Here is an 18098-nt window from a genome sequence, read left to right as displayed (position 1 = left end):
GTTGTGAGGAAGGGTCACCGAACCTGAAACATTAACTGGTTTCTCTTCACGGATGCTGCCAGATCTGCGGAGCTTTTCCAGCAATTTCTGTTTTTTGTAACTGTAGCAAGACTCAGGGTCAGATTTTTTTTAAAAAACCTTCGTTACTGTCTTCCGACTTACTGGATCCACAAGATAGCTTTATTAAAATTGAACATACAACAATTACAAACAGCAATTACAATCCTAAATTATCTCCTAAAATGTCAGAAACAACAAAAATGTCTCTTTTACACCTGCCCTCAGCACAAACTGACTGCTAAAACACAATGAAGCATCTGATTAGCCTTTTGTATTGGACAGCTTCCTGATGTACAATGATTGTAAGATACTTTAGAATTCCTTAACATTATGAAATGAATGCAAGCTCTATCTTTCACTTTACTCCCTTTTTGGATATCTCCTAACCTAATACTTCCTGACATCTATCTCCAAATTCCTTTGAAGGTAGATCAGAATAAAGGACATTTAAAAAAACAGCAATTCACATAATGATCCATTGATCAGTGAGTATTCACAATCTTCCCATTATCTGGGATATTTGCAGAGCTAGCTCAATGCATGTACTCTTTGAAGCTTACAACCTGTAATTGTAGGATATTCACACTCAGACAGCTATCTGAGATAGTGCTGGATAGAGTAACACTAATGGCACTCAACAGACATTAGGCTCTCAACTTATCTTTTGTTCTGCAGGCATGGACGAGTGCTTTTGAAATATATAACCTAACACTCTGCAGCTTGACAGTCAATTAACAACGTTGATATTAATCCTTCTGAACAGCCACCAGCTATAAATATTAAATAATGGCCCACCATATCTCTTCTGATTTGCATATTTGTTGCAATTAACCGAGTAATGGGAGCCTGGGTTTGTGCTTCATGTTGAGCCAGAGATGAACCAACTGCCCCCATTTGAACAAAGCACTTGTTGCTGAATTAGCTGGAAACTCTTTAAGTGACACAAAGATCTTGTTTGTTGGCACAAAATTCTCAGTTGTAGAAAAAAATGAACTGCTCCAAATTCCCACCAGATGCTTTCAGTTTGGGACAACAATTTAGACTTTAATAGTGCCTTAATGTCATGACATTGTCTCGAGACATTTTACTGGAGCATTCCAGAACAAAGTATAACTGCGAGCCACACGATGAACTATTAGAGTGACCTCAGCTTGCTCAACAAGGTAGGCTTTAAGGAAGGGTGTCTTGAAGGAGGAAAAGTGAGACAGATGGGAAATTCCGATAGCATTGGTCAGAATCCAGATTTGTTGGGTTTCCACCCTGCACAATGGATCCGGGAAATCCAATCCAAGTAAATGTGAAGCTGACTTTTATCTGTCCCCAGATGCCAATGGAAAGCACTTTTTGGGCTGCCCTTAGGAGCTCTGCCCTCTCCCACCTCTTTAGCTCCAATGTGTTCTGTCCTGTTTCTTCCAGAACATTTGAAATGTAGGATCTGTTTTCTCAAAATAGCTGATGTCTTCTGGAATTGTTCACCTTTGCTTGATGTTTAGGAGAGGCAACCATATTGAAACCTCTAAGATTCTTAGGGGGCTCAACAGGTGGATGCAATGAGGTTGTGTTCTCTATAGTGGGTCAGCCTCAGACCAGAGGGCATCATCTCAGAGTAAAGGAGTCATCCATTTAAAATTGAAACAAGAGGAGGGTTTGTTTTCTCAGAGGGTGGTGAATCTGTGCAATTTTTTATCCCTGTTCAGGCCGGGTCATTAAGTATGGCTGAGATAGAAAGATTTATAATTATTAAGGGATTTATAATCATTAAGATTTATAATCATTAAGGGAATCATGGGATGAGGCAGGAAAGTACAGTTGGGGATTATCAGGTCAGCCATGACCTCATTAAATGCTGAAGCAGACTTGATTGGTCAAATTGGGGTAAAAAATGAGGTCTGCAGATGCTGGAGATCACAGTTGAAAATGTGTTGCTGGTTAAAGTACAGCAGGTTAGGCAGCATCTAAGGAATAGGAAATTCGACGTTTCGGGCATAAGCCCTTCATCAGGAATCATGTCTACTTCTGCTTCTCTGCTGTTTGGTTTTATGGTTTTTTTTTACTTGCCAGATTACCTGAGACCTTGAAAACCCAATGCATATGAAATAAAAATAGAATGACTTTTTAAACTTCGACAGAGTCCCAATAAATGATCAATATGGGCTGATGACAAATGGACTGGTTGCCTCCATTAAAAATGGAGGCAAGCATTTTGCTGCAGGCATAGGTCCGCTGTTGAATTTTTAAATTCTAACCTGCTTTTGGAGTTCAATTTCATGCAAGGTAGTCAGAGCCCTCCATGTCTGAGTTACTGTTCCACACACACACAAAACCTCCAAACAGCTTGGCTTTTTCATGCAAAGTAAAAGCCACAAATCTAAAGCTCTGCCTCATCATCTGTGGGGAAATTGGATCACGAAAGTGCCAATCAAATCCACCATTTTATTTGAGTGACATGCAAGCCAAAGCTACCACTTTGTCATTTTAACCAAATCTCCTGAAGTGTTTAATGATTGGATGTGAAAGAAATTTATCAACGTAAATTTCTCTGGAGTGTGCTAACAACCCCCTGTTTTATTCAACTATAATTTTTCAGTTCGTAATTTGGTTCGCTACATAGTACCTCAGCTAACGGATCCCAAAGTAACTTATCTAATTCTGAGACGTAACCTCTTGTGAACTAAAGCTAATTCTGTCGCAACATCATATTAGAAAGTAACGCAAAAACTACTTTTCAGACTAGTTAGTTAAAAGTTGCTTTCCAAAAAAAAAATGGGGACCTTATTTGCAATTAAAAGGATGCTAGGCACTTGCTAAATTTTCAGTGATTGGCCAGTACTCTTGGCCTGTTGCACTTGACTCATCAGTATTACCCCATTATTTGCAGATACAGATAGAGCTCTCTGCTCAAATCTCAATCTTCTGTGGGTGTCAGCAAAGGTCAACAATGGGGAGAATCGGGTGAGTCATATGTTTCACTTTCCAAGTAACAGTTATCACAAATTTAAACTATAGCTATTTAACTCCCTTCAGTGATGTTCCTACTACATAAGCTAGGAATCAAACTTAGAAATATCTTTGTCAGTGTATCTCAAAGACCACAGACTTACTAACCTGTCAGGTACAACACTTAGAAATAAATTAACGTGAATTATGATTCTATTCATATTGCAAGGGCAAAAGTGTCAGAGAGGTTTTGTAAAGAACTGAATAATTCCTGAAATAGTATCTAAAGTGCTTCTGCATTGCATTTCAGTCCAGTTGCATTCTCATTGAAAATATAAAAGGATAGAAGAATGAGGCTTTTTAAATCAAATGGTGTATTGTTGAGGAGAACAATGAAATAGTATTTTAGTGTTTCCAGCTGATAAAAGAATACTGATTTGTAGGAGCAAGGGCTTTGTAAACTGCCTGGTGTTATAGAGAACACTGAGAATAACAATGGTTGATATCTGGCTTGTACCTTGAAAGCCAAAAAATCCACTTTAGCAAATTACTCTCTTACCTGTAGCAGTTGTTGTGATAGGGGTTATAGCTTCCTAATGCAGTCAAGCATCCAAGGCAAATTGCATATGAGAAGAAAATCTGAGTACCGGCATCCAGCCAGACCTGCAAAGAAGCAAGATTTCTTGTCAGTATTCTCCCACACTGGATGAATCTCAGTAACCAAACCACAAAACTGAATACCAAATTAAGTCATGATCTACAATATTATTAACATTATCAAAATATTAATGAAGCAGAGAAGGATTTGGCTCCTCTGGACCCCAAAAGGAAAGCTTGGGTCCCCTCTTGAATGTTTCCCGACTGTGACCCCTATCTTGAAAAAAGAACAATACAGCATAGGAACAGGCCCTTCAGTTCTCCAAGCCTACATCAACACATTTCACCCTTCCATAGTAAAACTGTCTCTATTTACAGGATCCATATCCCTCTTTTCCCTTCCTATTCATATTTTTGTTCAGGTGCTTTTGAATGCTGCAGTGTAATCCAGCCACTCACCACTCTTTGTGTGAAAATCTTGCTTCGCACATCTCTTTTAAACCTCATGCCCCCCCCCCCGGGAAAAAGCCTAATATTTTTCACACTACCCATGCCATTCACAATCTTATAAACATCTATCAGACTGCCCCTCAATCTCCTGCGTTCCAGTGAAAACAAACCCAGTCTATCCAACCCTTTCTTCATAGCTAAAATCCCCTATACCAGGCAACATCCTGAGAAACCTTTTCTGTAACCTCTTCAAAGCATCCACATCCTGCTGGTTAGTGTAGTGACCAGAACTGTATGCAATATTCCAAATGTGACCTAACTAAAGTTCTATAAAGCTGCAACATAACCTGTCTATCCTTATACTCAATGGCCCTTTCAATGAAGGCAAGCATCCCATAGGCCTTTTTTACTACTTTATCTGTCTGCACTGCCACCTTCAGTGATCTGTGGACCTGTACACCCAGATCCCTCTGCATATCAATGCTCCTAAGGATTCTGCCAATCACTGTATAATTTCAATGACTGCAGATGCTGGAAACCAGATTCTGGATTAGTGGTGCTGGAAAAGCACAGCAGTTCAGGCAGCATCCGAGGAGCAGTAAAATCGACGTTTTGGGCAAAAGCCCTTCATCAGTATTCCTGATGAAAGGCTTTTGCCCAAAACGTTGATTTTACTGCTCCTAGGATGCTGCCAGAACTGCTGTACTTTTCCAGCACCACTAATCCAGAAACTGTATAATTTCAACCTGGACTTGACCTTCCAAAATGCAACAGCTCACATTTGTCCGGATTAAACTCCATCTGCCTTTTTTCTTCCCATGCCTCAACTGATCTATATCCTGTTGTATCCTCTTCAAAATTGTCATAATGCTTCTCCCCAGCCTGTTGCCTCATTCCCAGCTAAGTGTCATGCATGTGCATCGGAGAGGTGCCATGTGAATTATTAAGGGTTGTCAAATGTTGAATGCCAATGTCCAAGGGTGAGAGAGGACATGTGCTAATGCCATTGGATCATGCCGGAGATGTCACTTGTTGCTAAGCAACATGGAGCTCATCACAGCCAGTGCTGAGCTAAATATTGATGAGGCATATTGTGCTGTCACTAAGGCATTTAACAAACAACGATTCTCATTTATTGGCAACTCTCTCCTGTCTGGAGAAACTTGCCTCACTGCTTGGCAGATGCATTAAAGATGAAGCAAGTTCCTGCCATCGAGATAGGCCGGGCCAGACGTCTAGACTTAATTTGCCATAAATTCTATCCTAGCCCACTTCACTCAAGCTTTACCCATGTTGTTTAATGTACAATTCCATGAGTATTGACTGTGTCAGGCTGTTGCTTGTCTAGTCTGTGAGGCACCAGCCTCAGTTGTTTGAAGGATGTTCTATCGGGTCAACAAGGCTGTTTCTGCTGTTGCCTTTTCCAGAGCCTAGATTGATGCCAGGTGGTCTGTTCAGTTTCATTCCTTTGATTTTTTTTTGAGCAGTTTGGTACAACTGAGTGACTGGTCAGGCTGTTTCAGAGGGCAGTTACGAACCAACCACATTGTGTAGGTCAGAAGTCATGTGTAGGTCAGATCACATAATGACAGCCAATTACATTCCTTAAGGGAAGTTGGGGAAACTAATGGGATTTTACAACAATTGACTAAGATTTCATGGACTTTTAATTCCAGATATTTGCAAATTCAAATTCCACAATCTGATATGGTGGGATTTGAACCTGGGTTCCCAGGCCATTACCTAGTCTACTGAATTATTAGCTCAGCAACAATACTATTATGTCATCACCTTTCCAGTTTTCAAAGTGCTGATTGCAATGATTACAAAATTGTGACACCCATTTCTTTGACACATGATTCTGAAGTGTCCTATTAAATAATGAATTAGATATTGGGAAGACTAAAGTTATTGTTTGTGATGCTAACCTCAAACTGTGTTCCTCTACTGTCATTTCCAACTGTCTTCTTGACAGCAGTTTGTTTACAATGTTCAGGCTGATCATCAGGTTGGTGGTTTTCCTATCCATTGTATGGACCATACACTGTCCTTGGGTAAAACAAAGGGTGGAGGGGCTTGCTTTTTAATCAACAACTTGTAGTGGATGGACAGTGCAACTGTCGGCAGCCATTGCACACCAAATTTTGAATTCCTCACCAGCAAATGCCATCCCTTCTATCTATCATGGGAATTTATCGCCGCTATACTAACTGCTGTGTACATACCACCACAAGCAAAGGTTGAGGAAGTTCTGGATGTGCTGTACTCCACCACTAACACCCTGGATACAGAACACCCTTGGGTACTGGTGACTTCAATCAAGCCAAGCTAAGGAAAGTGTTGCCCAAATACCACCAGAACATTACCTGCCCCACTAGGGGCCCAAACACAGCAGCACCACTGTGAAAGACGCCTACTACTCCCATCACCCGCCTTCATTTCGGGAACTCCGACCATGATGCCGTGTTTATTCTCCCAGCTTACAGGCAAAAGGTCATGCAGGAGACTCCCTCGCTGATACAGGTCCAGTGCTGGTCAAAGGAGGCAGAGGATCAACTCCCGTGCTGTCTGGAGTCGGCTGATTGGGCCACGTTCAAACAGTCTGCAGGTAACTTGGATGAGTATGCCACCACTGTCACAGACTTTATCAGCAAATGTGTGGAGGACTGTATACCGAGGAAGTTAATCTGGGTGCTCCCCAAAGGAAACCCTGGACAGAACTTGCTAAAAACCAGGCGTGAGGCCTTCAGATCAGGAGACCCACTCAAATATAAGGAATCCAAGTATGACCTTTGCAGAGCCATTAAGACAGCCAAGGACCAATATCAATCCAAACTAGAGACCTAGACAGACACCCGGCGACTATGGCAAGGACTGAATGATATCACAGGTTCAAAAAAGAGACAGTGCAAGATAGCAGGCAATGACACATGCCACCCAAATTGTCTCAATGCCTCCTATGCTCACTTTGAGCAGAATTTTGACAGAGAGGAACATCTATTCCGACAAGTTCTGACGAACCTATCCAAACAGTCACTGCATCAGAGGTCAGATCAGTTTTCCTTTGTGTGAATCCAAGAAAAGCGATGGGACCAGACGGAGTACCAGGCCATGCACACAGAGCACGCGCGGATCAACTGGCAGAAGTCTCATCAGATATCTTCAATCTTTCCCTGCAGCAAGCCACTGTCCCTGCCTGTTTCGAGAAGGCCAACATCATCCCTATGCCTAAGAAGGCTCATGCACCATGTCTCATGACTACTAACTTCGGTGGTCTTGAAGTGCTTTGAAAGGCTTGTCATGGCATTAATCAACTCCAGCCTCCCCACTACACTTGGCCCACTCCAATTTGCCTATCAGACCAACAGATCCACCTCAGATGCCGTATCACTTGTCCTTCACTCCTCCCTAGAATATCTTGACACCAAGAACAGAGATGTAAGAATCCTACTCATTGACTACAGTACAGCCTTCAACACTGTTATCCCCTTGAGACTGATTAAACTTAGTGATCTGGGAGTGAGCCCCACTCTATGCAACAGGATCCTCAGTTTCCTGACTCACAGACCACAATCAGTGAAGATTGGGGACAGTATTTCATTCTCACTAACGCTCAACACTAGAGTCCCCCAGGGGTGCGTACTCAGCCCTCTACTGTACTGGCTGTATTCCCACGACTGCGTCGCCAAATACCAGACAAAAGCCATTTATAAGTTCACTGATGACACCACTATAGTTGGTTGGATCTCATATGGCGACGAAACAGACTACAGAGGGGAGGCAGAAGACCTGAAAAAATGGTGCACTGAGAACAACCTAGCTCTCAATGCCAGCAAAACCAAGGAACTCATTATTGACATTCGGCGGGATGTTACTCGTGTGCCCCTACACATTAACAGCACAGAGGTGGAACGAGTGGAGAGTGTCAAGTTCCTGGGAGTGGTCATCCACAAGTGTTTCGGGACTCTTCATATGGATGCACTGGTTACAAAGACCCAACTCTTCTTCCTCAGGGAGGTGAGAAAATTCAGCATGACGGTGAACACCCTTGGCAACTTATTATAGGTGCACCATTGAGAGCATTCTGTCTGGATGTATCACTACCTGGTATGGCAACTGTACCATTCAAAATCGGAGACGGTTACAGAGTGTGATGAACTCAGCCTGGACAATCACAAAGGCCAACCTTTCAAGGAAAGGCTACTAGCATTCTCAAAGATCCATCACAATGCTTTTCTACAACCTTTACCATCATGGAGAAGGTGCAGAAGCCTGAACACACACACACACACACACACACACACACACACACACACACACACACACACACACACACACACACCAGTTTTGAAACAGTTTCTACCCTAATATTGTTAGAATACTGAATGGACTCACAAACTCTTAACATTCGCCTGTACCTGTGTTTTTGTTTTTGCCGCTGTTTACCTATTATTTACTTATCTATGCTATTTAAGTATGTGATCTGTCTGTATTGCTTGCAAGACAAAGCTTTTCACTGTGCCCCGGTATATGCCACAATAAATTCAATTCAATTCATGATGTATTTGATCCTGAGCTGAGTTTCCACTCTCATGTTCATGACATCACCAAGGTCACCATTTTCACTTCAATAACATCATTTGCCCTGTTTCAGTTCACCTGCTATTGAAATACTCTTTCATGACTTCATTATCTTCCTACTTGACTATTTGAAACTACTCCTAGCTGGTTTTCACCTTCCTACCTTCTGTCAACATTCAACACCCTCTAAAAGCTTTGGTCCTTCCTATCTCCATAATCTGCTTCAGCCTAACATCTCTCCAATTTGTCAGTTCTCCTCTCATTCTGGCCTCTTGTACAGTTCCCAATTATAATTTTTCCACCATAGATACCTGAAACTTCCTGAGTCAGACATTCTGGAATATATCCTTTAAATTGCTCTACCTCACTTTGTTTCTATAGGTTATTCGTTCAAACCTAGCTTCTTTGCCAAACACAGAAAACACTAGAAAAACTCAGCAGGTCAGACAGCATATGTGAAGAGAGAGAAAATAATTAACATTTCAAGTTTGCAATGATTCTTCATCAGAAGTTGCCATGATGATTGTGAAGGGTTGGCAAATACCAAATGCCAATGTCCATGGATGAGAGGTCTGTTTGTCTGGTGCCCTGGGATATGGTTTGGTCCTAAGCTACATGGAGATCCTTTGAAGCAACACTGAGCTAAGTCGTCAGATACCCGTTCTGATATCCATGTTGCGTTTTCTTAATGTCTCGTTTGTTTGGCATATTTGTAAGATAGGAAATTGAATATTAATAAGGCCATTAACAGGCATTTAACAAACAATAATACCTCTTAATTGGCAACTCACCATGGTAAACATAGATACATGATACACCACCTGTCAAAAACATAAAAGATGGAGTGACTTGCTCCCAGTGTTATGATAGGCCTTGCTGTTCATCTCATCCAAATTTTGACAGAATCTATGGTCCATGTCACACGAACTCCTATAAGTTTCCACTCAATTTAATTTTTGCTGTGGATTACAGACACAGTCATCCAGTATGGAAACAGACACTTCAGTCTGATCAGTCCATGCAGATAACAGTCACAAACTCAACTAGTCTTGCCTACCTGCACTTGGCCCATATCCCTCCAAACATTTCTTATGAATGTACTTAGCTAAACGTCTTTTAAATGTTATAACTGTACCTGTCTCCACTACTTCCTCGGGAAGGTCATTCCACATATGAGCCACTCTGTGTTAAATGGCTCTCTTTTTAAAATCTTTCTTCTCTCAGCTTAAAAATATGCCCTTAGTCTTGAGATCACCCACCCTACTGAAAACAGACTTGCCATTCACCTTATCTATATACCTCAACATATTATAAACGTCTACAAGGTCACTCCTCAACATCCTGTGCTCCAGTGAATAAAGTCCCAGTCTAGTCAGTCCCTCCCTATAATTCAAAGCCTCCTTTCCCTCCATTTCGCAGTCTACAAATATGCTGTCCAACAGTGGTTATGAACTCATTCAATAAAGAATAACATTTTCAAGAGTCTTTACAGTAAGACTAGTAGCCTTAAAAACAAAAGTTCATGGCAAATCAATTCATAATTGATTTCCATTTGCTAGGATTTAAGCAGAACATCTTGCAGAGGAATGGAGAATTACTGAGAGCAATGTTTCTTTTTTCATATTTAGTTTTGCATGTGTAAATTCTGAAGTCAGTGTCAGTTTAAACATAACGAAGGTGAACACTGACAGTTTTACCACCACTACAACCTTAAAATCTGAACACACATTTCTGCTCCATGCTGCAATTTCAATTTCTAATCCAACCACTGACCATGTACCAATTCTACGTAACTATTTCTTGTTTATAACCTCAGATGTCAAATGTTACCAAATATCTCTAAGATTTCAAGGATATTACCATATGTAAATGCAATTCAAATAGATCACAACTCTTTTGTAACTCTTAATCTTACTTCTAACTTCTGTCATTACTACAGGCACCATGGTAGGGTGACTTATAACAGTTTTCATTGTATTGTTCTTGTAAAAGTACATATGACAATAAATTATAAACTCAATTATTCTATAGTTTAAGCCTATTATTATGGAGCTATGGAGTCATACAGCACAGAAACAGACCTGTCGGTCCAACCAGTTATTACCGAACATAATTCCTTACTCACAATTTGTCCACAGTTTTCTAGGCGGGGTCTGTCCACAGAGATTGGGTGGGGAGGCTACTTCACAGATCAATCTTCCATTATAGCACACTGCCCACCCTCCCCAATTAACAATGCAGTTTACCATTGTCAGTAACTTAAAAAGACTCACCGTATAAATACTGTGGTTACAAGTGCAGGTCAGAGGCAACTATGAGTAACTCACCTCCTGAATCCCCAAAGCCTATCCACCACCGACAAGCACAAGGCAGGAGTGTGATGGACTACCCTTCATTTGCCTGGATAAGTGCAGCTCCAATAAAACCCAAGAAGTTTGATTCCATCCAGGACATAGCACCCTGCTTGATTAGCACGACATCCACAAATATCCACTCCCTCCACCCACTGCTCAGTAGTAGTAGTGTCTACTGTCTACAAGATGCACTGCAGAGATTCACTAAGGCTCCTTACACAGCTTCTTTCAAACACACAACCACCACCAGTTAGAAGCACAAGGGTGGCAGACATATAGGAACACCACCAGCTGCATGTTCCCCTCCAAGCCATTTGCTAAGCTCACATGAATCATCATTCCTTCAGTGTTGCTGGGTCAAAATTCTGGAACTCCCTCCCCAGCAGCATTGGTGATCTGGTTGAGTGCAGTGGTTAAACATGGCAGTTTATCATCTCCATCAGGGCAACTATAGACAGGCAATAAGTGTTGGCCCAGCCAGTGATGCCTGCTTCCCGTGAATAAAAAAAAATCAAAATCAATCACATTTCTTCCTGCAGAATAAAAATTCACTAAATTAATTAAACCCTCGCATGCTTCCAGAAGTTTTACAATGCATGCATCTATTGCCTCAAACCATGTGTTAGCAGGTAATAACATTCTGCCCTTTGTTTAATGACAACTAAATTGACTTATCAACTGGTATTTATACTAATGTAGATTGACTTGTCAAGACTGAAGACTGATGTGAAATGATGAATGCCTTGCATGGGAAGACTTACAACACATCACGATACATACTGACCAACTACGAAACTTGAGAGCTTTATACATTAATCAAAGGGAACTGTGATTCGCTCCTTAAAGCAACTGACACACTGTTAATAATCTGTGAAGCAAATGATTGATCACCAATCTTATAGCTTGAAAATTGAGGTAGAGGGGAGCATATGTGCATTCTAAAATTAAAAAATTATGATACAAGAACATTGGGCATTGATTATGTTTTTATGAAAATAAACAACAGAGCGCAAAGTAAAGACTGTACTAAGAAGGTGAGTTATGAGAGCTTTAGGCTTAAACACAACTTGAGGATATTATCCAACAGGAGGACAAGGCAGCTTGGGAATTGTGAAGAAAGCCAAAGGCCAGACACAAGCTTGGTCTTGAACATATGGTTTGTATTCCTTAGCAATTGTCAAACATTAATATGTATGCTGCACAGGGAAAAGAGACATCTGCTGCTACAGATGTTGAAATCTTAGAATTCAGCAGAACCCAAGAATTAATTACAAATCACAGTCTTTTCTATCGCTGCACCAGGTGACTGTGTCATGTGCAATATCCCAGATTCACATTGAGCTTTGCCATGATTGTCCAGGTTTCTGCATGAGAATAAAATGACAAAAGGAAAACATTTCTATTTGTTCCAATTGCAATATGATAGATGCAACTATGATTCAAGTCTTAAGGATTGAAAAGCATTCTACTGGACTATTTTTCTTTTGCAAAGGTGATCTTATAGGAGTTTATAAAATCATGAGGGGCATAGATAAGGTAAGTAACCAAGGTCTTTTCCCCACAGTAGCAGAGTCCAAAACTAGAGGGCATAGGTTTAAGGTGAGAGGGGCAAGATGTTTCCACCTTCTGGGGAAGAGTGGCAAATTATCTTGCTCTCTACCAGGTAACATTTCCTCTATGCCCTGGTAAAACAGTCAGGAGTCACCTTGGCCTGAAGGGTAAAACCTCTCAAACTCAATGGGCTCCAGGTGTAGGTTTGCTCGCTGAGCTGTAGGTTTGATATCCAGACGTTTCATTACCTGGCTAGGTAACATCATCAGTGGCGACCTCCAAGTGAAACAAAGCTGTTGTCTCTTGCTTTCTATTTATATGTTTGTCCTGGATGGGGTTCCTGGGGTTTGTGGTGATGTCATTTCCTGTTCGTTTTCTGAGGGGTTGATAGATGGCATCTAGATCTATATGTTTGTTTACGGTGTTATGGTTGGAGTGCCAGGCCTCTAGGAATTCTCTGGCATGTCTTTGCTTAGCCCTTTGTAGAAAGGCTCAAATTTTCAAGATAACTTACAGCTGAAATTCCTAGTGAAAATAAACTAAGCTCGACCTTTTTTTGAAGTTATAATACAGTGCATGCAGCAACAACTTAAAACAGAATCCCTACATTGTGCAAACAGGCCATTCGGCCCAATAGGTCTACACTGACCCACTTACCCTATCCCTACAACCCTGCACCTCCCATGGCCAATCCACCTAACCAACACATCTTTGGACTGTGGGAGGAAACCGCAGACCCCAGAGGAAACTCACACAGGCACGGGGAGAATGTGCAAACTCCACACAGAAGCAACTTTTTCATGCAGAGAGTGGAGCATGTATAGAATGAGCTGCCAAGGGAAGTGGAGGAGGCTAGTACAATTAACACATTTAAAAGGCATCTGGATGCATGAATAGGAATGGTTTAGAGGAATATGGCCAAATTCTGGCAAATGGGTCTAGAGTAATTTAGGATATTTGGCATGGTCAAGTTGGGCCAAAGGGTCGGTTTCCATGCTGCACAGCTCTATGACTCTAAAAAATAACATACTAAACTAATTTATACTTTCCTTCGTCAACTTACAGATTTGGCAAAAACATTGCTTTAGTTAAGAAGGATCTTTACAAGATTAAGAGGTTAGAAAAATATGTAGGTATTATAATATGCATGATCCTTAAAACTCATAGTGAATGGAAGAAATGAACAAAAATAAAGACAACTTCAGTTGCATTTGTCTGTACAATGATAGGAGCTCATTTCTACTGCCAGCCTGAAACATAAATTCCCCTGATCGTGGCCTAATTTTGATATTCAGCATTGGCTTCTGTGAAATGACTTGAGCTATTTTTCTATTCTGAAGGTGCGATGTAAATTCAAGTTGGTGGTGGCATGGTAGCTCAATGGTTAGCACTGCTGCCTCACAGCACCAGGGACCTGAGTTCAATTCCAACCTCGGGGAACTGTCTGTGTGGAGTTTGCACATTCTCCCCATGTCTGTGTGGGTTTCCTCTGGGTGCTCCGGTTTCCTCCCACAGTCCAAAGATGTGCAGGTTAGGTGGATTTGCCATGCTAAATTCTCCATAGTATCCAGGGATGTGTAGGCTAGGTGGATTGGCAATGGGACTTGCAGGATTGTTGAGGTGGGGAAGGATATTGTTCAGAGGGTCAGTGTGGACTTGTTGGGCAGAATAGCCTGACGGCACACTATAGGAGTTCTACTCTAAGTTGTTGCTGCATGTACTGTATCATAACTTCAAAACAATGTCTAGCTTAGTTTTATTTTCACGAGGAATTTAATCTATGCGTTATCTTCAAAATTTGAGCCTTTCTACAAAAGGAGCCAGTTAAGTTTGAGACATTTCACCCTTCAGTCTTTCGATCCAGGGTGACTTCTGACTTTTTTGCCAGGAAAGGTTGCATAGTATAGAGCAAGATAATTTATCACTCTTCCCCAAAGGGTGAAAATATGGGACAGTTCATGTACTTATGCAAATCACAGAATCCCTACAAGTCTGAAGAGTAACCCACCCAAACCCATTCCCCTCCCCTATTATTCTACATTCACCCCTGACTAATGCACCTAACCTACACTTCTCTAAACACTACGGGCAATTTAGCATGGCCAATTCCCCCACCCTGCACATCTTTGGATTGTGGGAAGAAACAGGAACACCTGGAGGAAACCCGTATAGACACGGACAAAACATGCACATACTGCACAGACTTGTGCCCAAGGCTGGAATTGAACCTGGGTCCATAGCACTGTGAGACAACAGTGCTAGCCACTGAGCCACTGTGCAGCTCCATTTTTAGTGCGTTAAAGAAATGCAAAGAAAGAATTCTGATTATTTAATGCATACACTATATACTAACAAAAAGCATTGCATTTCTACATTTTTAAAGAGATTTTTCACTAAACTTTGTAATTATTACATTTGATACTAACTTGTAAAAAAAGTGTTTGCTAGATCTTACTAAAATACACAAGTTTCTCAGATAAAGGTAGGTATAAAATTCCAGTGCTATTTGCATGAGTAATTTAGCTCAACTTGATGTTGTCAGCTCAGATAAAATACACTTTCAATTTATTCAGTGCAGTACCATAGATGGGTGAACAGCACTGTTGTCTGCAGGGAGGCTTTGAGTGACACACTTATTCAAGCATGTGTCTAACTCGCCGGCAAACAGTGCACACCAAAGGTCATGAGAAAAGAAAAGGGTTTGTTTTGACAAAGAACAGGAAGTGGTACTGTCATTCAGAGAAACAAACAACCCTCATTACCATAATTCCCTATGTTGCGTAATGCAATGCATCTTTGTCAGTGGGAGTCGATTCCCGTACAGTTGAAGCTTCTTAATGGGAGCATTTTGATGATGAACGTATATTTCCATTCACCAGTTATCCCAATTAAATATATGAGACAGATATATAAAAATGAATAGATGCCCAAACAACCGTTCAAAGAATCCTCCCATTAGCAGACTGTCCCTTAGCTAGGTCATTTGGTATTGTAATGTTATGCTAATTGTCATGATTGTAAGCATCAGCTGTTAACCAGTTCTAGTAATCATGATAAGTTAAAACATTCAATGACATTTTGATCAGTTATAATGCATGTTTAAAAGTATATTTCCCCATTTTACAAAGTCGATTGATTATTAATTGTTTCATTGGTGGGAGGCAATGACCTAGTTGTATTGTCAATAGACTGTTAATCCAGAGGCCCCAGTAATGATCCAGGCACCCGGGTTCAAATCCATCCATGGTGGATGCTGGAATTTGGATTTAATTAAGAGTCTGGAAGTAAGAGTTTAATGATGACCCTGAAACCATTGCTGATTGTCAAGAAAAGGTAGACAAGCAGGAGGCTGGAGGAACACAGCAAGCCAGGCAGCATTAGGAAGTGGAGAAGTCAAGGTTTTGGGTATAACCCTCCTTCAGGACTGGGGGTGGGTGTAAGGGGAGCTGCAGATACGGGGGGGGAGGGGTTAAGTGTGGTGAGGTAGGGATAGGTGAACGCAGGTACAACCTGGTTGGTCAATGAGAGGAATGAATCCCATTGGAAGGAAGGGTTGATCAGAGGAAGGGAAGGGAGGGAAGGGTCTGGGAAAGGAATAGAGGGATGGGAAGGAAGATTATTTTAAACTGGTGAACTCAATGATGAGTCCTCCAGGCTGTAAGCTGCCCAGGTGTAACTGGTCCACGAATATCTTCAGGGAAGGAAATCTGCCATGCTCACCTGGTCTGGCTTATGGCAATGTGGTTGGCTCTTAACTGCCCTCTCGGCAATTAGGGATGAGCAATAAATGCAGGCCCAACCAATGACATCCACATCCCACAAATGAATTTTAAAAATCCACAGGACATACAGGTGACCCAGGAATGAGATTATAAGGAAGTTTACAGTTAGTGCTCTAGGTATTATTAAGATATCTCTGAACTGTTGTAGTTGTTTGTTAGTGAATGTTGTTGTGGTTGGGACTCACACTTTATTGAAAGGTTCATGTAGTGGCAGATCACATTATAAGAAGTGTTTCATTTTCTTGAAGTGTGCTTGCAGAGAGTGTTTAGATGGAATTTCCAATGTAACAGTTGCCACACCTTCTGCGACATAACACTCCCGGCCATTCCTCACAACTTATTTAAAATTCCTTTGTAAACATGTTTATCAACAGTTTTTGACAGAAATTAAAATGTGTAATGTTGAAATTAACAGTTTAAACAAAATTTAAAAAGAACATTTCACAATGATACATTAACTACTGACTTGTCTTTTATGCTTCTTCATGTCATAATCACTTGAATATCTTCTAATCTTTCTACAGCTTGAGCTTAGACTTGGTACAGTTGCTTAGGGCTCCAGTGGTGTGGTCTATATTCAGATTGAGTAGTCTAAATATGTACAGTATGCTAAGCTTCCCAAAACACATCAGTAATGTTAAGATACAGTTGGAGGTTGGTTTAGCTCAATTGTCTTTTGGCAGGTTTACAATGCATAGTAATGTGAAAAATGTAGGGCTCAATTCCCACTATTGGCTGAGGTTACCATGAAGGACCCTCCTTCCTGACCCCTCCCTTGTCCAGAGTGTGGTGGCCCTCAGGTTAAACCACCACCAGTCATCTCTCTCTGATGAAAGAGACTTTACCTACCCTATGAAGGCAACTTTCCTGATTGAATATATTTTGCTTCCAGCAAGTTTTGGCCAGCAGCTCTTCTTCAAATTACTTTGAAGAACTAATAGACACATTTCAAAGGATATATTGAGTAATGTGAGTAATGTTTATATCATGTTGTAAAGCACCAATGTCATCCATGCCTTGTGTCTGACAGGGTGAGGTAAAAATGAAAACCACCGCCACCACCCCACCCACCTCCCTCCAGTGCAGCTTTAATTTTGTGTTCTCTCACTTTGGCAAATGAAAAGAAAAGATGAAGAGATAAAAAGAAAAGGGATGAACAACAGATAAGACTTGGAAAGAACAATGAATGACATTTAATTTGAGGGGCTGGACTTTCTCAGCTGCTTGCTGAAAATGTGTTGCTGGAAAGGTGCAGCAGGTCAGACAGCATCCAAGGAGCAGGCGAATTGACGTTTCGGGCATAAGTCCTTCTTCAGGCTTATGCCCGAAACGTCGATTCTCCTGTTCCTTGGATGCTGCCTGACCTGCTGCGCCTTTCTAGCAATTCAGCTCTGATCTCCAGCATCTGCAGTCCTCACTTTCTCCTTTCTCAGTTGCTTGTAATCCCAATAATCACTTGTAAGTGATTGAAGCGGATGAACTTACTGGAGACAGACAATTAAAAAAAACAATTGACATTGGGAACCAGAGAACCCACACTAATGTCTGTCTGCAGATATTGTACTGAAGAGACCCATAGCTGATAGGACCATTGGTGCACACAGGGCTATCCTTCACAGGATACATCTGACAACACCCTACAGGTTTTTGTCTCAGTGGCATCTTATTATGGTATAGGGATTCTGGTTCTGATATTCCCTTGGCTTGGCATGTGACTAGGACCCCTTCTGTAGACATGACTTGGAGGTGTCAGTGTTGGACTGGGGTGTACCAAGTTAAAAATCAC

General features: G+C 41.2%; 1 protein-coding gene across 3 annotated transcripts in view; it reads right to left on the bottom strand.

Moving 5' to 3' along the window:
* The window catches only part of slc6a11b (solute carrier family 6 member 11b), a 180627-nt gene that overhangs the window by 30792 nt on the left and 131737 nt on the right, over positions 1–18098 (bottom strand). For all 3 annotated transcript variants that reach the window (XM_060835512.1, XM_060835513.1, XM_060835511.1), the window contains one exon: positions 3557–3660. In XM_060835512.1, the coding sequence (XP_060691495.1) occupies positions 3557–3660 (104 nt within the window). The remainder of the gene's footprint in view (positions 1–3556; positions 3661–18098) is intronic.

Source organism: Hemiscyllium ocellatum, chromosome 14 (assembly GCF_020745735.1).
Source record: "Hemiscyllium ocellatum isolate sHemOce1 chromosome 14, sHemOce1.pat.X.cur, whole genome shotgun sequence".
NCBI lineage: Eukaryota > Metazoa > Chordata > Chondrichthyes > Orectolobiformes > Hemiscylliidae > Hemiscyllium > Hemiscyllium ocellatum.
Note: the sequence above shows the minus strand (reverse complement) of the source record. Positions and strands in the feature narration are given on the sequence as shown.